This window comes from Bactrocera oleae, chromosome X, assembly GCF_042242935.1.
Source record: "Bactrocera oleae isolate idBacOlea1 chromosome X, idBacOlea1, whole genome shotgun sequence".
Classification (NCBI taxonomy): Eukaryota; Metazoa; Arthropoda; class Insecta; order Diptera; family Tephritidae; genus Bactrocera; species Bactrocera oleae.
This window is the reverse complement of record NC_091541.1, coordinates 28,757,395-28,775,079: the sequence shown is the minus strand read 5'-3', so window position 1 is coordinate 28,775,079 and position 17,685 is coordinate 28,757,395. Positions and strand designations below refer to the sequence as shown.

At 31.6% G+C, this 17,685-nt stretch overlaps 1 protein-coding gene and 1 non-coding gene across 12 annotated transcripts in view; both read right to left on the bottom strand.

Annotated features, from left to right (window-relative positions):
- Positions 1-17,685, bottom strand: part of Ephrin (ephrin) — a 125,408-nt gene that overhangs the window by 14,239 nt on the left and 93,484 nt on the right. For 8 of the 11 annotated variants that reach the window (XM_036376007.2, XM_036376006.2, XM_070112369.1 and 5 more), the window contains one exon: positions 4,076-14,068. In XM_036376007.2, the coding sequence (XP_036231900.1) occupies positions 13,287-14,068 (782 nt within the window). In that variant the 3' untranslated portion in view covers positions 4,076-13,286. Of the gene's footprint in view, positions 1-993; positions 1,043-1,075; positions 1,119-1,340; positions 1,468-4,075; positions 14,069-17,685 lie in introns of those variants that run through there. The other 3 variants (XR_011397251.1, XM_070112374.1, XM_036376013.2) reach the window with 3 other exon arrangements.
- Positions 1,999-2,160, bottom strand: LOC118683433 (U1 spliceosomal RNA). Its single transcript, XR_004979248.1, has one exon. It is a non-coding gene; the product is annotated as a U1 spliceosomal RNA (small nuclear RNA).

Genomic DNA, 17,685 nt, shown 5'->3' with positions numbered 1-17,685 from the left:
AAAATCGACCCGTTTCTGAAGCGGATTGTGACTGGCGATGAAAAATGGGTCCCTTATGACAACATCGAGCGCAAACGGTCGTGGTCAAAGCTCGGGAGAGCGGCCCAGATGGTGGCCAAGACCTGATTGACGGCCAGGAAGTTTTTGCTGTGTGTTTGGTGGGTTGGGCAAGGAATCATCTACTGCGAGCTGCTCCCTATGGCCAAACGCTCAATTCGGCCCTCTACTGCCAACGACTGGACCGCTTGAAGGCAGTACTCATCCAGAAGAGGCCATCTTTGATCAACAGAGGCCGAATTGTGTTCCATCAGGACAACGCCAGGTCACACACGTCTTTGGTGACTCGCCAGAAGCTCCTGGAGTTCAGATGGGAGGTTCTAATGCACCCACCTTATAGTCCGGACCTGACACCAAGTGATAACCATCTTTTCCTGTCCATGGCGAACGCGCTTAATGGTGAGAAGTTGGCCTCAAGAGAGACCTGTGAAAATTTGCTCTCCGAGTTTTTTGGCAATAGGGACGCAGTCTTCTACGAGAGGGGTATAATGAAGTTGGCATCTCGTTGGCAACAAGTTTACGAACAAAACGGACTTAAATCGGACAAATGTACACAAAATTATCATCTTTTGAAAAATCAATAAAAAACCGAACGCACTTTTTACTTTAGCTATTATTATATATATAGATATATGTTAGATTCAATATTATTAAATATAAGTTTGTATTACGAGTATAATATAAAGTGTAAGTCATAGATGTCATTATTGTAACTTACATATTATATAAAAAAGTATTATAGAATAATAAATATTATTATATGTTATATATTTTCTATTTTCTATAAATAGAATAATAAATATTATTATATGTTATATATTGTCTATTTTCTATAAATATAATAATTTGTTTTTGTTTTCCATTAATTTAGTATGAATAAAAATCCATCAGCTTAAAAAATTAAAATTTATGTAAATGTCTGAAAGGTCTATTTACCTGATTTTCTAGCATTAATTCGAATAGAAGATTCTTTATATTAAACAACCTGGTTAGAAAGAAAATGTTTTCAGTTGGATGCATACCGATCACGTTTTCAAATGTAGTCATACATATAGTAGTTACTAAACGAAATGCACATGTGAAGGGTATTATAGCGAACTAAGCTAAGTTAACGTGTTTTCTTGTTTTAATTATATTCAAATCACCACACACTATTATTACACTTCATATGAAATATTAAATTAAGATTTAAAATTAACAAACTGATTCCAAAAACAGAATTTATTACAAAATTCAACACAATCAAAACACTCGCATTGAAAACCATATGATGATTCACTCACTTAGCCATCAACACTTGCTGCGTAGCTCTCTCTCTTTCTCCTTTCATTACAAGTGGCGTTAAACTTTTAACGCAACCTTCCCGAGCTTCCACTAAAAGTTTCACTTCAAAAATAAGTAGCAGATCCGCTGCAAAAAAAGAAAAAAATAAGTGCAAGGTAAAGATATAAGGGTTTAAAATTTGCCAGAATGTACAAAAATAAAGATATTCGATGCTGGAGACATGATCCACAGATGAATCAAAATATAATATTTATTACAGTGATGGAAAGGTAAAATATGTCGCGAGAAAAATAAACGAATTCATCACAGGAAAACCTTTTGCACATTTTAAATACCGTGGAGGTTCATGTTCTGGGGATGTTTTACTGCAACTGGAGTGGGAATTATATATGATAAAAAATACATTGATATTTTAAGAGCAAATTTTAATCAAAGTGCACGTCTTTGGATCTGGTACACTGGTGCATTTTAAAAATTAAGGATATCCCACTAAGTACTAATTTAAATTTAAGCCATTGCCATATTTTTAGATTTTTTTTTTTGAAATATTGTTTACTTTCATATAAAAATCAATAAATTTAGTATACTGCACTAATTTCTTTAGTTGAATCCACTTCTTCCAAAACCACACAAATTGTATGTATACAAATACATATGTCGAAAAGGCGCGAACGCCGTACCGGCTACCAAAAATCATATGAATAAGTTATTCGCATTAGGAATAATCGCGAAGGTCAACTCAGCCGAAGTGCAATGGCCAAGCCTCGATCCGGAGGAACCGCCTTCATGATCACGGTAACCTCCACGCCAGGTAAGTATAGGGTGCGTTCCAGATGGCAATCACGACAGCAGTGTTGAAAATTTGTCAAAGTATCGCGGTGAATTTTTGGCAACACTTGCAACAGCATCACGTTCTACTGTCACTTTTTGCACGCAATTTGCGCAAATAATCGGCAACACTAAATTTTTGTCTGCACATCAACAGAGTATAAGCAAATATGCAACACAGTAGCTGTACTGCTGCAATTATTAGGTAGCTCGAACACACCCATACTATCAGCACACAAGCAGTCTCTTGAACTACAACTTGTTTAAATAACTGAGAATTACACAGTTAGTGCACTTTTACATTGGGACTCAAAAGAGTCTCATTTTTTGCAAATTCTCTTTTGGTGTCGCTCTGTGCATTCACACGGTCAAAAAGAGTCCAGCATCTCGAGTCTAGTTTTTCTGAATTCCTTTTCACAAAATTTTCGTAAATATTTGTGCGGTTCGACTGCGCAACACTTAGAGCGTGTTGCATATTTCATTTGTATGTTGGGATGGTGGTCCCACATTTTGCTTGCAATGAATTAGCATGAATGTGGTAGAAGAATATGCATAATACCTACCCGCTTAATAGTTTCAAAGAAATACTTAAGACGGGAATTCCCTAATCCACCAGAATGTATTGAATATTAATAATAATAATATTTTCAAGGCCAAATTTATAACAGGAATTTCCTAATCTTTAATTATTAAAAATTCATAATTTCGTTACTCCATAATCTATATCTTAATTTTCTCCTTATTTACAATTTTTCATAATATTTCTATTATTCTATGCATACATATTTGCATATTACATACAAAAATAGATAACAGAACTCAAATTTGCGATCGAATTCATTTGAAACCGAGCGCTCTTGCAACCATTCAAAGAATTTGAAAGTGAAAAGGAATGCTGAAAGGGGTAGCAGCGAGCTGTTACGAACAAGAACACAAAGCGTGCCACCCGAACACAAGTGGCACGGTCCCTTCGTCTTTCCTCGTCGTCCCCTCGCCCACAATAAAATGGTTTGAGACTCTTTTGAGTCCCAATGTAAAAGTGCACATAGAAGATATTAATAGAATAGCGGAACGAAAATTTCAGTGGTGATTCGGAATTTCTTGCTCTGCTGCGCCAAACGCGATTGAACGAATGCGCCTGATAGCTCTCTCTCCCTCTTTCTTTCTTTTTGCTCTCTAGTGGATGCGTCATACAACCACTGCGCGTTAAACGTTTACACAACCTTTTCCGAACTCCCATTTGAAGTTTAACTTCAAAAATAAACGAACGTACATAATGTGAATTATAATAATAGTAAATATGATTGGGTAATAAAAAAATTAACTATCAGACTTTAATGTAATTGAATAAATCCGCATTATTACACCATATATAAAATATAATTGAAATTCAATATGTTTATCAGTCGCCGTGTTCAATTTCTGCCATTTGATTTTTGTAGTTCTAATGTTGCATATTTCAATTTTGTTTTTTCAAAATCAATCCATTTTTTGGTTCGAATTTTTGAACAGCTAATTTGTATTTCCTTTTCACCCTGTTTTGTTATTTTTTCATAAATTTTGAAATTACCTTTAGGTTTTCATTTCAAATTATTTTAATGAATTTAAACTAGAAATAAGCGCTCCGAACTTACATTGTTTGTCCGTTGCGTTTGTCAGTTTGATGCGAAGGGAAAAATGCATGCGCTTAACGCAATTTCCAATGCGAACACTTTCACATCCGCTTTTGGCTAAGGAAAAATAGATGAGGTACTGTAAACAAAAATTCCTCTATTTCATCGTTTTTCTTCCGCATCCGACCCATTTAACTGTGTATCATGAAAAACTCTTGTCTGGTTGGAAAAGTTTATGAACTTTTTTGCAATTGCACCAATTTTAAATTCATCTCCCATATGAAATCACAGAGTTTTCTGCCAAAATGTATTTCCTTTATTATCTGCTTACGTAACAATCATTTATATTCATGAGTTAAACTTAATACTATGAATGCTCCTATTTTAATTTCTTTTTCATATTTATTTCTCGAACTGGATGTTGCTTCCTAATTAGACTTTTAAATTAATTTGATTCAAAACTCTGTACAATTTTAAGTTTATATGTGTATAAGTATTTTGAATTATTACGTTCTATAAATTTTTGTTTTATTTATGTTATAATGTTTTGACCATTCTAGTTTCCTCATTGTTTCATTGCTAAATTCATATGTTATAGTTTCATAATTATGTTAAGTATATTGATTATTTAGTAATTATTATTTTTTTTTAATTTGGACTAATCGCGTAATATACTTCATCAACGATTAGTATATATTAATGGCTGTTGTTAAATGAAATTTCAATGAATTATTCCTTATTTTAATAATGATTTCCGAACCATATTTCTGTATCTTAAGCAAATGAATTAAAGCAAGTTGTATGTTCATAAGTTTTACAATTTATTATACATTTATGCATGCCTATCGTTTATATAAATGTACCTATAAACGTATTTTAACACATGTATGTGTTGCAGATAACAGGTATTTTTATTTCCATTGAAAATCTTTTAATTTGTTCACTAAATTAATGCCTATTTCTCTTCAAAAAATTATAAGCACAAAAAATTCACAATTTTAGATACCAATCCATTTTTTTGTATAATGTTAGCTAGCCATGTAAAGCAGAATTTAACACATTTTATATGTAAAAATCAAATTAAATAGATGCTGTCCCAAACTATCACCAGCGGTAATTGGAAGTCTCAGTGTTTGCAAAAGAATCGCTGACTAAATAAAAACACCTCTAATATAACACGGCACCATTCCTCGAAATCACTACAGGGATGTTTTCTGTCGCTACAACAACAACAATGCCAACAACCTCTAATACAAAAGGTTGCATACATTTTTATTGCCATTCTTAATACAATAACATATTTTATATTGTATTTATTATTGTGTTAGAATGTCTGGATTTAAACGAACTCCCGTGTCAAATAACGATGTTGAGTCATGTTTGTCAGTTACAGCTGTATGTATATAGTAAGTGAGTACTCACTTGAATATATATGTATATATATACCCATATGTATGTATGTTTTCAATTTTAAATATTCCCGTGGAGAGCTGATATTTCCTTATTACAGAAACTAAAAACTGGGTAAAGAATTAAAGCAAATAAAAAGTCAAATTATTTTTACTCAAATAAAATATATAATAAATAAAAAATATTGAAAACCAATGTTCGACACCGTTGCAATTTTTTCTTTTGCTTTCTGTGGTTTTGTTTCATAGCTCGCATTACTGCTTGAAAAAATAATGAGACTTTTGATTAAACAGTTAGTATTTTATATTAAAATTTCATACGACCCTAAATTATTATACATTTCACAATTGCAACAAAATATTGATAATTTTTATTGATTTTCGGTGATCTTAAAATCCAAACAAATAATTCTTAACTATCACACCATTGAAATATATTTATATGTAATACTTTCATTTAGTGATAATTTACTGTGATTTCAAACTTGAATTCAAAGTAAACATATATCAAACAATTATCTCAAATTTATAATTAATTTGTTTCCTTGTTTTTTTTTTTTTTTTTGTCTATACTAAATTACAATTAAGAATTCGACTGGTTATAAAGCCAACAATAGGAATGTTTAATTTTTCAACTGCGCAGTGTTCCTGGTTTTCCCATAGTTTATGTGTTATGACTGTGATTTGAAAAAACATCTACATAATTTATTAGGTCAGAACACTGAGAGCATAGTTTTGACATTCATTAAAATTAGCAAGTAACGTTAGTGTCTAGCTATACGGTTTTCATTTACAATTGCGTAATTGTATGATTATGCAGGCTTTAAACAGTTGATCTGTTTTTTAGAAGTATCTACAATGCTGCTTTGTCACACCACCACTATTCAGGTTGTGATAAAATGAATTTGATATTTCCTTTGTATTTTTGCATGATCGCCGCTCAATGGTCTTAAGTTAAAGAAAGGTTATATTCTTAATACAAAAACTGTAATTTATATAATTTCTTATTGACAAAAAGATATATATGGTATATGATATAATAATATAATGGATATGCAAAAGAAACACCTAAGGTTTCGAAATTTTAATAAAACAAAAGCTTCAGTCTAACTCATATATACTCATAGCTTCAGTCTAACTCATATATATATATATATATATATAGATATTTAAATTAAATTCCTTAAACAATATATATAACTATGGTTTTGCCATAATATTTAAAAAATATATACAATAACTACGGGATTCCTTGCTATACTTTCTTTTTACATATATAAATTTCATAAGTTTGTATTATAGCAATTTTGTTTGCTATTCGCAGTACAATTTTGCGTTCACATTTAAATCAGGAACGAAATCAAAAGGGAACCATTGTATAGCTGATTTTTAGCCCTGTTTAGAACTTTACAACTTTTAACAGTTTCTTACTATTATTTTGCCTCAAATACCTAGATTATCAAGCACCGTCTTCTCCCATCTCTTTAGACTTACTATGTTTACGCAAAAATTGACAATAAACTGTCTGCCCCATTCACTTATAAAGTAACAATCATTGCCGATTCTCAAAGTTTTAGCGTTGCTTCATCATGCTCAACCCAAATCGTTCTAAATTGCTTAAGTTAATAAAAAAAAAATGTTCTACTTTTCTATTTACTGTATGCAATGCTACATACAGTCGAAGTCATAAGTCTACAAGCAGCTTATACAAAAATTGTTGTGAGAAAATATTTTTTTAAGTAAATACTTCATTGAATTAAAATTTTATTAATCTTATACGATGGTGGCAAATAAGCGAGATAACGGTACTTTTATTTTTTAATGTAACTGTCGAAGCGATTAAAAGTCTACAAAACAAGTCAAAAAAGTGCAATAAAAAACTTAGTTTTTATAAAACTGCCGTTAAATTAGCGATGGTGTCTAATCGAAAAGAAATTAATGTCGACGAATGAAACTTTATTATTAAATTTTGGCAGGAAAGAAAATCAAGCCGCGGAATTGGGATTTTAATTGGAACATCGTACTGTTAAGTCTATACCGTGCTAACAAACATCAAATCTAAAGGAATTATTACGTCAAAAACTCAATCTGGTCGCTTACCGAACTAGCCGTCAGTGGAAGCCGCTCAATATTGAATGCTTTTAAGAGAAATACACAACTAACTACATTATCGATTGCACGTGATGTAGAGGGAAGATTTGCGAAAACATTTCTGTAGTTACTGCGCGAAGAATTTTGAAAAAGACAGGTTTTCATAGTAGAGCAGCACAAAAAAAAGTTTGGGTTTGACAAATGGGTATTCTTTTCAACACGATAATATTTCCCGAGCACACAGCAGAAATTCTGAGCCTTTGCTTGCTTTATAACGCACCGGAACAACTACATTCATACGAAACCACATGTTCAATGAAAAACCGCTTGGTAGAGGTTCTTAATCGCCGGGGATATTCGACTTGTTATGACATTGCACAAAAAAGAATTAAATATTACACAGTAAATCCTTCACCATTTTACGCTGAGCCCAGTATAGAACTAATAAAAATAATAATAAAATTGTAACGCAATAAATTATTAATTAAAAAGAAATATTTTCAAACAAACATTTTTTGTATACTTATGACGCCGACTGTATGTATTTATGCGCACAAAATGTGAGAAAGTTTCACATGCACATATGATTAAGTAAATATCTATGTTATATACTTATCGATAAAATAAAATATTTATACTTGTATAAGTGTTTCAAACTTGGTCATTAGACTGCCAACGACGTCAAAGAAAAACACCTGTATCTATTATATAATTATTGGTAACTCGGCAACCATTTTTATTACAATACAATGTGAAGACAACGGCAACTGCATGAATCACCATTTTTAATTATATCATTCTTACCCTACTCGAGGGTGCTTCATATAAAACCTAATACTGCTCTGATTTTTTCATTCTTATTCCATCAATATTATAAATGTCAATGTACTAAATTGTGTTGGCGTTACAATGAACTACTGTCAGTACGGGTTTGTATATAAATAGATGATGTGTGTATTTAACTTAAAAGTTTTAATCGGATAAACATATGTATGTCATAAGTCTTAAGTATATGCATATATAATAAAGCAAATTATCGACTTTCATCAGCTATTTGAATAATAGCAATCAGTTAGTAAACTTTTAAATTGATTCCTTTACCAAGAAATTATAAGAAACATAATTTGTTAACGTTATTAATATATAGTCTGAAGTACCCAATAAGATAATACAAGGTATATTAGTTCTGTTATATACTTGTATCTAGTAGCGCGATTTATGACCGTTAAAGATTCGCCATTTATCTTTCACCATGTGAGTGCCAAACGTTATTATGTTATTCGGTTGTATGATTGTTGTAAAACATATTTTTAATATACATATATTTAATTATGGCAGTATTTTTGATTTATGCAAGTTTTTTATTCGATTCGCAAATTTCGAAGTTTCAATGAATCGAAAATGTTTATATTTCACAGAATTTTTGTATACAGAATCTGATTCCTCGCTTACTATATTTAAATGAGAATTGATCAGTTATAAAATAAAACAGTAATATATATAAAACAGTTAAATAAATAAAGCAGTAAAATAAATAAAACATTAAACGAATTTTGTGTAAAATTTGAATTTGTGTTATGCTTCAATTGATGTTTTTTATTCAAATATCTATACATAGCTCCTTCCATTTGAGCGATGCGAGATAATTGACACAGTGAAAAAATTCATATGGAAAGAAGTTGCCTAGTTCCGAAATACTGCCGAGACACAAAAGAGCACAATTGCAGTTTCCCAACAAATGAAAAAAGAAAACAACTAAATTACATGTTAAAAGAAATATATGTATTCAATTTCTCATGATTTTTGCTATGTTTTAAGTAAGACTTACATCAATTAACGGGTTAGAGGCAGTCAGAATTTTCAAAAAATCTATCGCTCTAGAACTAGCAGCTTTTATATTAATTTACGTGAATTGAGTGTAAAACTTCAAATGCGTTTTCTCAAAATTATGTTTTTGAACTGGTGATTTAAATAAAATTTGTACGGAGTTTTGAAAACATGAAAAACGAGTGCGTGATCGAAATATTTTTTTTATAAACAATTAACTGTTGGTTTTTCCCTGAAACTCTGGAAAAAAATTAAATTAGTAAAGTAATTTCGATTAATTTCTACCTACAAGACAGTTTCGAAAGGGCAAAATATTTGTGATATAAATTTTATAAAAAGTATTTATATACGTATTGAGCAGTTACAATATTCCTGTATAACTGACAAATCACCGACAAAAGCTGTTAGAACATAAGCGAATTTTTGCATAGTTGTTAATATGTTTCAGAGTATATTATTTTCTTAATTATATATCATTTTATTAAATTGTGTTTTACATAATTATAAGTTACTCTGATTATACAGGATGATGTCCCTCTTGTATAAAACGCAGTCCCACAGAGTGGTATTTCAATTTTACATGTTGTGAACAGCTTGTTATCTTTTTTAAGTAGATTTTCTGAAGATATAACATCAACTTAGCCCCTTACTTTAATCTGGCTAAGTCTACATACGTACTAAATATTTATTAGATTAGATATCTATGTCTAGTGGTTCTTATTACTAAAATACCCTTTGTTATGTTGATGAAGAAAGAAAACTGATCTACATGAATGATGAAAGTTAATGGCACAGATATATACAGTGTTGGACAAAATAACAGGGAACTTCCTTTCTTTCTTTTTATTTTGCCATAATATTATACATATTTTTTCTTTCTTTAATTGGATTAAAGTAAATGCTCCCTTTAGTGGACAATAGGATATATACATATTACGACGTGAATAGTTGCGTTTTGACGCTAATATAAAAACATTCATTAATTTTTGTAGTAGATATTGCCAAAAACTCAATTTGAAAGTATGATGATGTAAAACAAAAACAAGGAGCTCGGCACCCAACACAGGCCAAAACATGTATTAATGAGGTCATCAAAAACACCTAAGCTAGAACCAAATACGAAATAAATATTCTGTTCATGATTTCCCTTATTTTCCCTATGTCCCGTCTGGATTTTTTCTCTTATACAAAAAACACAAAAACTGGTAAATCTTCGTTATTGAAGTATCATCATGTTTACATTGTCTTCTGAAATTTAGTTGAATTTTCGCTATAAATAGAGATTTACTGAAAACTTGCATTCTATTATATTTCCTATAGCTTTTCCAACATCTGATACATAAATGAATATATTTATATATTGGCCGACTTTCTTCGCCTATTTGTGATATTGTGATGTTACCGGACAAATGTACAATCTAGTCAAAACTGACCCAGACTGGAAAAAAATCAGTTTTCACGTATATTAATACAAATCTTTATTATCGTCTTGAAAATATGCTCCTGAAGCATGCCAATGCTAAATCCAAATTGCCTGCAGCAAATTTTTTCTTTCCGTTTTGGCTCATTTATGGAGCACCATTTGCTAGATTGTTGGACAGTTTCGACGTCAAATTCATAAACTCACGTCTCGTCACTAATAATAATTCGTTTGATGAATGGCTACATTATCAAGTCTTTCTTTTGCGCCCTTTGTTCGACGTGGTTTTTCAAAATGTTTCAGACCTTTTGGTACGAGTCTGGCCTTGATACGCTTCACAAACCATTAATCAAAATGTATTGAGTTGATCTACAACAGATGTTGAAATACTCTGCTATCTCTCTAATGCCAACACGACGATTGTCTTTTTCGATGTTATCGTCATTAACAAAGTCGGATGACCCGCATGACGCAAATTTTCGATGACGACCTTCACTGAAAGTAGCCGTGCTTCCATTGGAAACACACAAATTTCAGCAAACTCGTTGTTAATTTTTTTTTCGTGGTAAAAACCGGCAAACAAATTTTCGCGTCATAAACAGCTGCCAAACACACACTAATTGGAGATCAAACTGCACAAGACAGTACCATTCCGATTCTGATCACATTTGATCAGATGGTAAAACAATTTTAGGCCTCTTCCGAACGACTGATGGCACAAATAAGCTTGGGGATTCGCAATTGCTTGCTGAAAGGGAATCAAGTGATAGTGTATACGTTCTTAACATTAGAACAAAATTCGTACAAATTTCATTAAAGTTTGTTTTTTTAGCTATGATCAAGAATTATGGAATACAAGATTACGCCAACCGCCATCTTGTCACGTAATTCTTTTGAGATGAGACGAAGAAGCATATAATAGCATGTAAATTGTAAACAAAAACGTATACACTTTTGTTAAATCGTGAAACAGTTGTAGTGAAATTAATAGCATAATGTTTGACAACATAATTGTTAAAAGAGATTGTAATTGCGACGTATCCAGCAATAGTTCCTTTTATTATACACCATTATATATATATATTAATAATAGTTCTTCTGTATTTAAATGAAATTATAGTGAATAGATTTTGAAATTATTATTATTATGAAATTAATTTCGCCTACAAAAAACTACTAATTTTTGGAAACTTTTATATTCTATATAAAACGGAAAACTAGTTTTTAATAGTTGCATAATAGCTATTGCAGCTCGCCCCTGCACACTTCATTTTTCAAAATCAATTTAATTTATACTCATAGATTCAAATAAATATAACCTACGTATTCACAATCTCTTTTAATCATTAATTTAATTATGTTGTCAATAGATAAATGTATTTATTTGAAAATTAACCAAATATTTTCACGTAACATTATTCTATTGATTAAACTAAAACATTTTCACTATGAACTTACAAATTACGTCCATCACACGAATTAAAAAAGGGTTTACATTTTTGTTTACAATTTAAATGCTGTTCTATGCTTTTTCTTTTCATTCCAAAATAATTGCGTCACAAGAGGCGATATAATGCAATTTGTTGTTGTTACAATTGTCACAGCCTTAACCGAAAATAGGAACGGTAAATACTTGTCGTAATCTTGTATTCTATCATTCTTGACTTTTAATTGCAAACTGAATTCACTGACGCTTTGTCCCATCGTAAGTGCTCGTTTTACGCTCTTCGTATAATCACGTTAGAGACAATCCGTGTGTATACGTAAACGATCACTACTCTTTTAGCACATACTAAGGCTTTGCCCATCCGTGGATATGATTAATGAAACTGCATATAAAATTGACACCACGAACACAATTAGAGTCCCTTTATTTTACAGCATGGTTTGCAATATGGAATTAAAACTTTTTTATGGCATCCAGCTGCAGCTTGCGACCTAACCTTTAAGTAATTCATACATACTAAGTTATTACACACAGAAATATTAACTAATCTATTTAAAATTTAGATGAAAAACCCACAAAATCACAGTTCAAGCGTTCGACAAGTTAAGTCGCCGCCATAAAGGTTTGTAAAATATCATAAAACTAACTACATGTATTTAAGACAAAAGGAGAGTAACTACTACTTTTAGGACATAAGTATTTTAGGGAAAGCTGTTGATGTCAGTCATTTCGATTTGTAGCTCCAAATACTAAATTTCTCATTGTTAAATTCATTTGGGCAAAATTGTTGCTAATTTTCTAATAATTTCCTCTTTATAATTGTGTTTAAAATCGTAACGGTCTAAGTTAATTTTGGACTCACAATAGAACTTCAGTGGCATTTTGTTTACAAGATCCCATCCATTTCTGTTTTCATAGATTCATACCTTCAAGGTTAGGTTTTGCGGCCATATTGAGTATATATCGTCAGTAGTTTCTACAAATCAGTTTAGAAAATATTTAGGGAAATTTTGTTTTGGTTAAAAAAATTCAGACCTTTTTATAATGGTAGTAATCTATGTAAATCCTAATTGTCCTACAATACAAGCGGTGAAGCTAGGGTAGAATTAGGTTCAAATGTATTTACAACACAGTTACCATGTATCCACAACATTAGAACATTTAACCATTACTGTTATATGTAGTTTTAACATATTTTTTCTTTTCTTATAATATATTTTACCTGTTTATCGCTGAAGCTAGTTAAATCTAAATATTAACTTTAATTTAAGCTTATGGTACGTTTTTAAAAAACACCTCCCTTGAAAGGTTCACCGAAATCTTTTCACTTTTACACTAACGCTAGAGATTTGACCGCGGGAATTTTTGACCAGTGGCATACTGGCATTTTGCAACACGCCCGTATTTGATGTATCCTGGCTTGCTTGTCGCCTGACTTTAATAGGATGTTTTGAACTAAACGCAGAAATAGTCACAGGTGTAGACACATTAAATGATGTACTTATGTCTTTCAATAAGGAAATCAAACCTACCGAATCACTTCTAAAGGATTTAACAGATGCAGACAAAGAAATATACATACGTTTTCGATTTACTTCTGAATTAAAAGTGTCGAGCAAAAAATGGGGCGCGATTACATATTTAGCAGCTAAACTTGACTTTGACCCACATGTTGTGGTAGACAATTCTAATTGAGGTGCGTTGTCCTTCATGATGGTGTGTTGTATATCAAATTGTAAAACATATATAGTTGTAGCAGCTATTACTATCATAGAGATAATTGAGACGTAGTGATTAAAGACTAAATACTTAAGTTTTACAAAGCACTGCATGTAAAGTTGTAACACTTTAGCATTAATTTGGATATATACGCTCTGTGAATGTGATGCCGGCTGTGATATTTCTCCGTATTCACAATTGCTGCAAAATCTCGTTAGAAACCTTATACCTCCTGTTGTTCTGAAGACAAGCCAACTTGTTGCTGTACTAATGGTCGTCCAAAGAGACCATGGTTTCAATGACGCTGCGCCACTATTGTAGGTCAGTTCCTCATTTTTCACTACTTCATTTGGATGCTTGTCATAATGATCGTCTAAAAACAGGAGAAATATGGAAATTAATTATGTTTATCGCTGCTACATTTCATAATGCTACAACTACTGGTAGTGGCTGAATCCATTCATTTCATCTATAAAAATAAGCATTAATTCCATGGTCAAGAGAAATAACAGCTAAAGACGGAATAAAATAAATTATAATAAAGAATTCTTATTTCATGTTTTAAAAATGTAAAAACTATTACATGAAAAAATCAATGGATCGAAATTTTATAATCTCCTTTTTAGCTGTATTTCCTTGTGGCTCCAGAATTATTAAACTAGTCGCATATCTTGGCCATGCAAGTTTATACACTACAAATTTTCTTCAATTTCGCAAGACCGCATACATACAATTTTTGTACATTCTTTTTCAATAACTAACGAAATAATAATTATTTCATAGAAGCTAAGCAATGTTTTCATTAACAGTATAGTACGCCTTTTTCTCAAAACTATGTAGTTCAAACTGGTGACCAATGTGGATCGAAAACCTTACGGTAGATTTCAATATAATTTATACAGCTTTTTAAAAACATGAAAAACTAGTGCCTGATCGAGCGTTCATTTATTCTGACTTTTTATAAACAATTAACTCTTGGTTTGTTCCTTAATATATGGAAAAAAATTCCTAAGGCCGCCAGTTTGTTATTTAAAAAAAAAAAAAGGTGCAAATAGGCACTAGGTTATCTGTTATCAAAACTTTTTTTGTCCGATTCATTTTAGATAAATCTTCTAGGGATTGTAATGATCACCACAAGGCGCTTCGTTTGGAACTGGATCAAGACGAACACTTTTAACTTTGCTTTTAAAATTATTAATTTGATTTTTAAATTACTGTCTAGTCGAAACCTTATTTAATCTTGCTATGGGTTTACTATTATAAAATAAAATAACTTACTGGCAAAAAAAAGTTTACTTTTCACTTTTTCATGTCTTCGCCTAATCCCTTAAAGAACAATGAGTTTTTAATAAAAAATAAAAATATATAAAAAATATATATTTTACTCTGCTTTACAACTGCTGAAGATACTAATCGATAATATAAAGGGTGGCTCATGAATCGTGCTACAAAAACAAACCGTAATAACTTAGTTTATGTTGGAGTACTCGACGTACTTTTTTTTATTTGGAGGGTTGTTATTTAGATTTTTTAAAAATGATGGCTGGGATACCAAAAAGATGGTTTGTATAGTGCATTGGTACCATGATTTGCAGTCCATCATTGCTGTCCAAAGTGAATTCAGACGGGATTTTGGCGACACTCCCCCGAGTAGATGGAACATTATGAGGTTGGTAAGCATGTTTACCGAATCTGGAAGTATGGCAAGAAGACCGTACCATCGAGATCCGTATGTTTGTCTTCAAAAAACAATCGCAGCTGTTGCATCGTCAATTCAGGCAAATCCAAGAGTTTCGACTCGCAACTTGGAATCAGCAGACGGTCATTACAACGGATAGTTCATGACGACTTAAACCTGTTTCCGTACAAAGCTCAAATAACAAGCCAGTAAAACCATCTTGATGTGCCTATTCGTCTGGAATTTTGCCAAAAAATTATTGAAATGGCCGCAGAAAATAATAACTTGATAAATTGCCTTTTCAGGTCTGATGAGGCCTATTTTGATGTAAACGGAAATGTAAACAAGCAAACTTGCCGTATATGGGGTGAATCAAATCCAGAAATAATCCACGAGACAAAACTTCACCCAGAACGAGTCATTGTGTGGTGTACAGTTCCATCAAGGTGTATTGCCGGGCCATACTTCTTTGAAGAAAACAGTGCAACAGTAACTGTCAATTGGCACCGTTATTTAAAGATGTTGAATGCGTTTGTTTTACGCAAACCTCCGCCGAAGACGTATCCCTTTCAATAAGGTTTGGTTCCAGCAAGATGGAACAACTGCACACCTAGCCAGACCGGTTATGACGGAGCTCCAACGAAAATTTGAAAACAAATTAATATCAATAAATTCCACTTTCCGCTGACCCCTAAGTTCACCTGACCTGACTGCACCAGACCAGGGTTATTTCAAGCAAGAGGTGTGCAAAAAAAAAAAAACCAGAAATCTGACTGAAGCAGTATCGCATGTGCTGAACAGGGAGGTTATTTACGGTCCATAATTTTAAGAGATAATTTATTATGTTAATTAAAATAAAATTTTCTATACAATAAAAAAAAAAAAATGTAATGCATTTATTAAAAAAAATTTTATTACGATTTGTTTTTGTAGCAAAATTTCTGAGCCACCCTGTATATAAAATGGCGACTGTCGAGTCGAGTTGAAACATAAAAAACATAAAAATCACTTTACCTACAATACCAACCAAATTATCATTTATTTTCATTTAACGTATGTATCTGCATAGTCTCAGCAACGGCAACTGAATATATGTCAGGAATCTCAATAAACACTATAACTTAAAACTAAGGGTTCAATACAACAACAATAGTGAGCATCATAACTAAAATTTCATTGGCTTTTATGATGTCAATATACAAGTACGTAAAATAGCAAGAAGAGAGAAGCTGTTGTACTAAATTTTTATATAAAACATTGATACATTTTATTGGATTAAAATTATTATTTACGCATCCCATAGCGATTTAACCTTAGTATTTTAATAATTTTAAAAATGAGTAGTCAGTTGAATCGAAGTTAAACTGTTAATGTATTCTGTTATGTACATTATTCATTGGTGTATATAATTAAAGTACCCGACAAAATTGTGGTAGAAGTATTTCGCGCGCAGTGAAGGTTAAAATCAAGTGCGATTTACAAAAATATGTTCATGATTACTACACTGCTCCAAATTAATTAGGTGAAGACCGAACACAAACCGAAAAGATATCAGAACATTACAGAGTATGTATATTCTATGTATATATAAATAACATGTCACGTTTTGTCCGGGGTAAGCTCCTAAGTAACTGAACCGATTTTAGTTTAATTTAACACTATATGTTCAGTTTGATCCAACTTAAAAAATAGGATAGTTAATATCTCAGTTATGCCAAAAGTTAAAACTTTTATTCTTAAATAAAGAAAAAAAATTTACATAAATATGTGTTAAAATTATTAAAATAATAATTATAATTTTGAGTAAAATTCCAAATGGTACATTTATTCCTTTTTCCACTGACACATGTTTGTATGAATCATCTTTAAAATTAAACCTCAGGTACAGTCTTGGATTCTTATCCCGGCAATAACGTTTTCGCCTTTCTTCGTTAAAAATAATTTCAATGTATTTAATAGTTTATTTTAATAGTATTTAATGTACATTGTGACCAGAAAGTTTCCGGAAATTGTAAATAAAACGAAAAATGTTTAATCTTCATCAATATTTTTTATTCGCCTTCAAAATATGCTCCTTCTGAAGCGATACACATATGCCACGCTTTTTCCAATCATCGAAACATGCCTTGTAGGCGCTGTCCGGGATCGACTTCAGTTCCCTCTGCGAATTTTCTTTTACGGCCTCAATCCAGTCGAAACGGCTTCCACGGTGGTAACTTGAGTTTTGGAAAGAAAAAAAAACGTCGCATGGGGCCAAATCCGGTGAATACGGTGGTTGATCGATGGTATTGAACGAGTTTTTGGTCTTAAAT